At 38.9% G+C, this 8,341-nt stretch overlaps 2 protein-coding genes across 3 annotated transcripts; one reads left to right on the forward strand and one right to left on the reverse strand.

Moving 5' to 3' along the window:
- Positions 1 to 4: 4 nt before the first annotated feature.
- dcun1d4 (DCN1, defective in cullin neddylation 1, domain containing 4 (S. cerevisiae)) lies at positions 5 to 3,653 on the reverse strand (the record flags this gene model as incomplete). Its single annotated transcript, XM_008336272.3, has 10 exons — positions 3,544 to 3,653; positions 2,261 to 2,331; positions 1,812 to 1,857; positions 1,623 to 1,710; positions 1,430 to 1,518; positions 1,252 to 1,322; positions 797 to 888; positions 574 to 682; positions 166 to 270; positions 5 to 49 (listed from the first exon to the last, which is right to left on the reverse strand). Coding segments are annotated over exons 1-10 (735 nt in total), but the record flags the coding sequence as incomplete, so codon positions are not given.
- A 1,389-nt stretch (positions 3,654 to 5,042) lies between these two features.
- On the forward strand, positions 5,043 to 8,341 carry ociad2 (OCIA domain containing 2). Of its 2 annotated transcripts, none has more exons than XM_008336157.3 (7): positions 5,043 to 5,236; positions 5,360 to 5,444; positions 6,705 to 6,758; positions 6,862 to 6,909; positions 7,012 to 7,153; positions 7,752 to 7,889; positions 7,966 to 8,341. In XM_008336157.3, exons 1-6 carry the CDS (start codon positions 5,144 to 5,146, stop codon positions 7,885 to 7,887), a joined length of 558 nt encoding a protein of 185 aa, XP_008334379.1. In that variant the 5' UTR covers positions 5,043 to 5,143; the 3' UTR covers positions 7,888 to 7,889; positions 7,966 to 8,341. The 2 variants fall into 2 exon arrangements, with proteins under 2 accessions (XP_008334379.1, XP_008334387.1); XM_008336165.3 differs by having other exon boundaries at positions 7,821 to 7,889.

An 8,341-nucleotide genomic window follows, 5' to 3' on the forward strand; every position in this document is an offset into this window, starting at 1 on the left:
CTAAAACATTGCACCATTGGTCTTTGTTGATGACTTTGTACTTGGATTGCTGAAAACAAAAACTTCCTTAAAACTGACATGTTGCTATAACATTTATGTTACAAAGAACACCAAAATAATCCACACTATTCCAAATATGATATCATTCCTGAGTGTAAAACCAACCTCTAAAAACTGATTAAAAACAGGAAACAGGGGCCACGTCTTCCCCAGAAGAAGCCCCAACATGCACTTGGCTGTGTTCAAGTCCAAACTCCTCTGATCCTTTTCCTTCCAAAATAAGCAAGACTCAGTAAGATTGATGCAAAACTAAGCATGAGTAACACAATAACAGCTGTGTACAAATAAAATTCATCTGCTGTTGCACCATAGGATAAAGCTCTATTATCATCAAACCAACAGTAGGACGTTCCTGTGCACAATATCTAAATGACCTATTTAAACAAATATACAAATGCATTATGTCAAGACTATGTATATCTTAAACACTTGGCAAGTAAATTGTTTGTAATTCATTCTTACCTAATGGCAGTGTGTTTGTCTTACGGCACCATGAACATGACTTTGACTTACCCGAGCAAAATCAAAGGCATATCTATAAATGAGCTTAAAACTGGTGCTATCATTAAGGACAGATCGCAGGTAATCTAGTGAATTCCTCAGCCTCTCTGTGGAGTCACACCTAAAAAAAGAAGAGTGTTTCATTAAGACCACCACTGAGGGTGGAATGTTCTTAGTCCAACAATGAAACATAGCCAAAAAATTAACTGTTAAGGACAAAAAAACAACAACATACTGCAGTGAGCCCATGCCTTTCAGCCACTCCTGTAGAGTGAAATATCCCATGCTCTGAGCATCCAGCTTCCAAGCCAAAACCAGCATCACTACCTGAACACATAAAGGTAATCCTTTAGTGTCGCAGATTCCTCAGAAATAAAAGAATGTCACAAATTCATTATCTGTCCCTTGACAATACAAAAACTGACAATGGGAGGAAGAAACACTTTACTATAAATACTTAAATGACAATATGGCATTTGTTAGTTTAGATCAACAGATCAAAGATATAATTATGATCGGGCACAGAAGAGACCACGTTAGAGAGGCAAAGTTGAAAAAGTCTAAATATGTACTGTATAAATGAGTAAATGCTCAAGATCGGGATATAAAAAGGAAATAGTGAAATGTCTGGTGCAACAGTACAGGTGATAGATATGCTGAAAGTGAAACAGATGATAAAGAGACACTTGCATTTTCTGGCTCCACACCGATGTCCTCACAGAACTTTTCCATCCCCTCTGGACCTACCACATCGTCACAACCTATTTTGAAAGAGAAATAAATGTAAAGCCACACTTAGCTCTGATTCCACTCGTGTGCCTAAAACACGGTGCTTAGAGAGAAAAAGCGAACAGTGATGCTGCTTCACCTGCGTATTCATAGAACCACTCTAGGCACCTTTTACTGGAAAACGTCTCCTCCTCACGAATTTGTGGCGTTTCATGTTTTCTGAAAACACTGAGAAGAAGTTCATACCGTCTAAGTATTTGAGATGTATTTAAGAAATTTAAAAGCTATTTGACAACTGAGGTCAACACTGCAGTTTTTAATTGATGTGGCACCTATCCTGGCGACTTTTCTTGGCTGACATGTCGTCTCCAGCAGAGGGTCTCCTCTTTTTCCTGGGAGGCATGGTTCTAGAGCAACAAGCTGAGGAGGTCAATCCAAGAAACAATGAAAGACAGCAATAAAAAGCCACAGATTAAAATGCGCTGACATTTTTGTTTGCAGTAGGTGTAGACAAATCCTACCTGACGAGTGGCTATCCTGCCCGTGCCCAACGTCTTCCGTCAGGTTCTGTCAAAACATACACAAAATAGTACAAGCCAATGAGCACACACACACCAAACAAAATATTTTAGTGTGTCTTGTCGTTTACTGAAGTAACAAAATGATGTGGCTTTACTATAGCTCTATGTCTGATTTAAATAGAGACCAGCTAACATTGGAGTACCTATCAACAATTTATGTTGGTCTTCACCAATTCAAACAATGTTTATCTTTATATGACATGTTCTGCCAAATGTTACATTAATTGAGTTGACCACAGTCTTAGTGAGTATAACTTTAATAGTAACAAAATTAAAACTCTGTTCAATCATAAACCAGACTTCTGATCCTAACAAAGCCAATGTTTGCACATAAAAAACATCTCAAAGTTGACAAAAACAGAGTATGATGTACTAATGTGTGTGCTCACCAGTCTGTGCAGCGTGTGGTGGATCTTATGGATGCTGGCCAGTGTAGTCAAATGGGAATTCAGCTGAAAATCTATCTCCACAAAGTACATTTAAAATTACATCAAAAACAACCCAACCCAACACAACCATGTCATGTTACACCTAACATACAAGTTCGATTGCAAAGGTAAACACCAAACCATGCTTGAGATTAATCGCTGAGGAAGGAATAGAAAAATAACACACGACTGAGGGAGTAACTCCGTTTAGCAGGGGGGAAAAGTGCAAAGCCAAATAAGTTTGATCACTCGAGATACCTTAATGCCAATAGTCATCTGTGCATTGCAATTCGTAAGCTGTCATCAAGTATGGACACGGTTTATTTATTCTTGGGTACCAGATGCAAAGACAGGCAAACCGACAGTGTCGACCCGATAGCACTAGCCGCATACCTAAAATAGCAGTACAGACGCACAACTTGCACAGTTTACAAAGTATCTGTGGAACTGGGGATATGGGCCTTGTAGTCCATTTCCGTCAAAGAGTCCGGTGAACACTCAAACGTGCAGGCAAAGCTGAACTACAATTCCCACGACTCGACAAAACAACTATATCTTTCAGGTTGCATCTACCCCCAACGTTAAACCTAACTGAATGAATGCATCTTGCGTTGTTTTTTGAAATAAATGTAAAAATGTAAATGCCTACTGTCACCGCGGCACAGTGCTGACGTTTCACAGCAGCTTGTGTGGATGCCGCAAAGCTACTTAGCGCTGCGGCAATTGCAATCAAACATGTTTTCAACAACTGCGTCACAATTTTCATTCTCTCTTAAATTGTCCGCAGTTGACCACACAATTCAATGGGTCTGCAGTGAAACTGCGTGGAAGCAGGGTTTGACACGAAGTCTGTAGTAAACATACAGTGATTAGGGATATGAGGATTGCAACGCTGCGATTACCATCGAAATACTCCTCGGATTTATTCGGGTCGGTGGCATATAGCTCCGCACGGCTAACACTACGCAGAATAATTCACTTCAGCAAAGCAACTGACAGCAATAGCGAAGTCCTGCACGTACAAAACAGTTGAATTAACACCAGCTATTCTCCCTTTGTTGTCGCTCAGCCAGGACAGCATTACAAAGAAAAGCAGAGAGGACCCAATTTATGCCTTTCCACTAACGTCTACAAAAACCGCAATCAGAAGACTTTAACAAATTATTGCATATTTTCAAGGGTTTGCGCACATGCTAAATCGGGCGGCGTTAGGTGAATAAAGCCGCAACATTGCCACTACTTACTTGCCGCATCAGAGTGCATTTTTATGAAACATACAACTGTCCGTGGGAAGTCTGCAGACCGGCCAATGGGCGGGCCTTGTCAACGTAAACCGCGCCCACTGATCTTGATTGAAAAGAAGCTCGTTTGGTAACCGCCCATGTTCAACGATGATTGGCTCTCTGAAACGCCATGTCACAAAAAGGTGGGTTTACATATAGATCCCTCCTACTCTTAACAGCGATTGGTCAGAGACCCAAAACAAGGTCGTTCTAGCGCTACATTTGATTGGTTCAGAGATTATTTTATGAAAACGTCAATCAGCAGAATTTCCTCGTGCAAAGGTAAAGCCAGCCCACGATGGTATCTTATTGGTCAGATTCCCATAAAGTATTTTCATGCACGTAAGTGTGTTTAAGCATGTAATCTCCTGTCCCACCAGAGGGTGAGGCTAAACACATTTGAAAGCTGTGGCTCATAAGTATAAACAGGGAACTTCAGTGTGTCGTACCTGTTTTTATACATTTTATACTATAACCATACAAAACAAAGCAAAATAAATTACAGTAGTTTACACACACGTTATTCATATGATTTTAACAACAGCCCTGTTTCTTTTCATAATAATTTGTGCCATTTATGGAGTATCGTTTCTTGGACAACTTGGATGAAGTTAATAACAAGTCCGATTTCTACACCAAGGTACCTATCAGCCTGTTCGTTATTTACGAAAAAAAAGTGAACCTTTTGTGGTTACTCTGTGTATTTGAGCAAGTAACGAACCGACCTTTGCCCATACTAGCTTGTTCTAAATACAAAAGAAGGTGTGTCTTAAGAAGGTGTACAGAGGTGAGTCCAAACTCGTACTGCAGAAAGCGGACTTGGGTCTGAAAGGTTTCAGGTTCGAGTCCACCAGCTGCTAAGTCACCATTGAGGTATTCTGTGCATGGCACCGTCCCCACACACTGCTCCCCCTGTGCTTGTTTTTTTCCCATGGCACTGTGGTGATGGGTAAAATACAGAGGTCACATTTTGTTGTGTACAGTGGTGTGCTGTGTCACATTGACAAGTAGTTCACTTTCATTTCTTTAATATTAATACTTTATTACATGTGTCAAAATAGAAACATTTTACATATCAAACTATTGGGGATTTTTATAAACAGTTTCCATAGTGTAGCAGTTAGCTAACCTGCAAGCAGAGAGCAGTGATTCCTGGGTTCAATTCCCAGAGGAACCACATATCCCTAATGATGTGAGTTGCATCATGTACTCAATGGCGCCTCCTGTGGCAACCTGTGTCGGTTGCAAAGACTCAAACAAAATTTCCCAAAGGGACCCCCGGGGGGTTAATACAGTTCATTCTATCCATCTACTGTAGGTCCATCGCTACCATTAGAAAGTTTTTGATTCATTAACTACCGGGGCTCATTTGTGTAAAGTTGCAACATCCTCTTCTGGACAGGGCCTCAGCTATGTTTTTTTAAGTAGGTGGAGTTTCAAACAAAGCCCAGGGAGGAGCAGTTACAGCTAGTTAGTAAGGCTCAGGGTGGGGGAGTACTTGGCAGAGTCGGTTGTAGTTGCACGATAAAGGTTGTAAGAGATTGGCCTTAGCTCCTGGGTCATGAGTTCTGAAACTAAAGAACAAATTATTGTGAAGACGGCAGACCTGGCCGCTGTTGGTCTGAATCCTGAGGCACCAAAAGGAGAGAGGAAGGTGAGAGTATATAAATAATTTCCACAGAAGGATACACAATGCAGGCTTTATATAAAACCCGATCTTCAATCATCCTTTTTTATTTTGATGTGTCTAACTCTGTCTGTCCTTTGTGTCTTACAGTGTCCCTTGGGTGATAAACATATCCATAGAGAAGATGTTAAAAAGGTCTGGAAAGAATGCCAGGATGAAAGCTTCTGGTACAGAGGTATTTACTCTCCAACATTAACAGATAAATATAAATACTAATAGTCTTTGACTAAGACAACTAGACAACAATCTGTGAAAATGAGCCAAGGAATGAAAGAGTCCCACATGGAAGGATCCTTATCTCTGTTTCTTGTTACACATGGAAGACGTTGCAGGGGCAGTGCCCATCTTTCAGCACTCTATTCACATGTCACCTTGTGTTTAACTTTTCCTTTGGAATTTGCTCCATGGCTCTCTCAGGCTACCTCATTCTCATTCACTGTGTTTACATTGTCTTCTGAAGTCAATGGCTTCTGACTGTCTGTCGCGAGGACATTGTCCAGAAATCTTAAATCTGTTCGAGTACATTGTTAGCGTACGTTGTGGACATATACTGCCGTAATGTGAGCCCAGATACTTAAACAAGGTAAACACACTGCAGGCAGAGCAGTTCAGGAGACGGGCACTAGCAGCAGAAGCTATCTTCACTGATCCACTAAGATCAAGATCAACAAAATGGAAACGACTTGTTTTTTATGTTCGACCGTCTTTAGCCTCGATTCTCTCGCTCCAGCCACACAGCTGTCACTCCTCCTTTGTCACTGTGCACTTCAACAATCAGCACTTCCTAGTTGCAATGTTCGAATCTAGTTCTCAGTTTTCACAGAGCCAATGAACTGTTAAGTCCTACCTTGACACCAGTGGTTCAATCTGGCTTGATGCATATTTTTTCAAAGCTAGAACAGGAAAGAGAGTGTGTTATTTGAATACCTGCGTTTCTTTTCAGCCTGATGGTGGTGCCATAATTTATTTCTAAAACTACAAAAAGCGACTTACAATTTGTGTCACTCGATCAACAATCAAGCTACAGTAAACATACAAAAAACAAAAATAGATGAATAATAATAAATAGTAATCAATAATAATAAATAATAAATAGAAAAAGTACAGTCTTAGTCATAGTAGTTCATAGAGTAAGAAGACTAGTATGTCATAAAAATATGTCATAAATAAGTCATAAGAATAGTAGGTTATAGAGTAAGAAGAGGTGCATATTAGATATTACATGTTGTCTCAATTGTTCTCAATTTATTTATTCCTAATCCTTAACATTTTGTTGTAGCTCTCCAGCTTATCTTTTGATAACATTTTCCTGATGGCACATTAAAAAAAATCTTAAGCAAAGAACTGTTGTAGAACATTAAATACATCAAACCTGTTTTAAACATGGCTTATCAGACTGCTGACTTTTTGGACTTTGTGTTATTTCATTATTTAGCCCTCCCTCTCTCTGTGGGCAGCATGGCTGTCACCGGTGGATTGATCTACAATGGTAGTCACGCCCCCTTTTTTTAATCACATCATATTGACAAATCACATATTCAACCTTTGTAACACTGTGTTTAAATAAAGATTCTATTGTATTAATAATCCAGGTGTATGGAAGGCATCGAAACGATTTGGCCCTTTCCCCAAGCTAGCAGGTATGTATCGTAAAGTACTTCAGTGATCCTTCAATAATACTTTAAACAACTGTTGATCGAAAACTGTTATTTATTATGTTTTTTATTTATTGTTTCCTTCAGTTGCTGGGATCCTTGGTTTTGCAGTAGGTAAAGCCTCCTATTTTGGAACTTGTCGACGCAAGCTTCATGACCTTGGTATTGAAGGACCCCCATTTGGGCCTTGGTCTACGGGAGATCATAAATTTGGTCCTCCTGGACACAGGTGAGTCTGGGGATTTGGAAGTATCTGTGCAGTGTGGTAAAATCTTCGCTCATGTACTGTTCTTTTATTCTGCTGTTATTTAAAAAGCTAAACAAAAATAACCAATACTTATACTAACACTTAGTACCATCCTCCAACAAATAGTTCAAACTCGAAAAGGTCATCTCTGAAAAAATAATACAGTACAAAAGAATCGCTCTAGAGTACACCGAAACCTTTAAATAATGACTATTAGTTGAACCTGAAAACATTAGAAGATAAAAACTAAAATGAAAAACAAAAACAGATAATTAACTATCAGTTAGTCTATTATTATTTTCAATCGAAGCTTTTTTGAAACTTTTAATATTATTGCACAACTATAGAAACAATGAATGTGTATTCCATAACTTCACTCTAAAACGTGGTCATTTTAATTTGACATGTTTTAGAGACAGAAAGTCCTCTAAGATCATATCCTTCGCTTAACTTAAAGATACTTTGTGTACTGTTAGGTAAGTTCTAAAGTTCTAAAGCTCCAACGCGTACAATATCAAAGATACAGCTACTAAGTATCTTATTTGAAGATTAAAAACAAATGTTTTTATGTTTTCGACAGCTTTACGTTATTTAAATCCATGACCCTACACCTTACCAAATGTGTCACTGATTCGTTGAATCCCAACAGACACTGTCATCACGTGTGTGAAGAATGCAAGAAAAAAGATGCACCTACAGAAGAGGTGAAGAGCTAAAGGTAATTGCTAACAGAACACTGTATACGGACAGTGAAGTAAACTGAATAAATGGATGTACTTTTTCTTACTTTTTAGAATCGCAGGACGACATCTGTATGACACGGAACCTTTCAAGGCTTTTTTGTGTTCCGGTGTAGCTTTATGATTCGTCTCAAGATATGCACTAAAAGCCACATGGGGGCGCTGTGCTACATTAAATCGAGCAAAAATAAAATCAGCATCGTTCTGACTTCATTGAAATTAAGCTTAATGTCAGATAACTAAAATTCTTAACATAGACAAAATGGCAGCTTTGTGTTATTGTGATGATTAATAATGTGTTTTCACCAGTGGAATTCCAATACACGCTATGTTAAGACAAATATCATCGCTGGTGCTTGAGTTGGATTTGTGTATGAACAAAATAAACAATTGAAGTGAATAAATAAATATAAATAAAAACTTAAATATT

This window comes from Cynoglossus semilaevis, chromosome 2 (assembly GCF_000523025.1).
Source record: "Cynoglossus semilaevis isolate Cse_v1.0 chromosome 2, Cse_v1.0, whole genome shotgun sequence".
Classification (NCBI taxonomy): Eukaryota; Metazoa; Chordata; class Actinopteri; order Pleuronectiformes; family Cynoglossidae; genus Cynoglossus; species Cynoglossus semilaevis.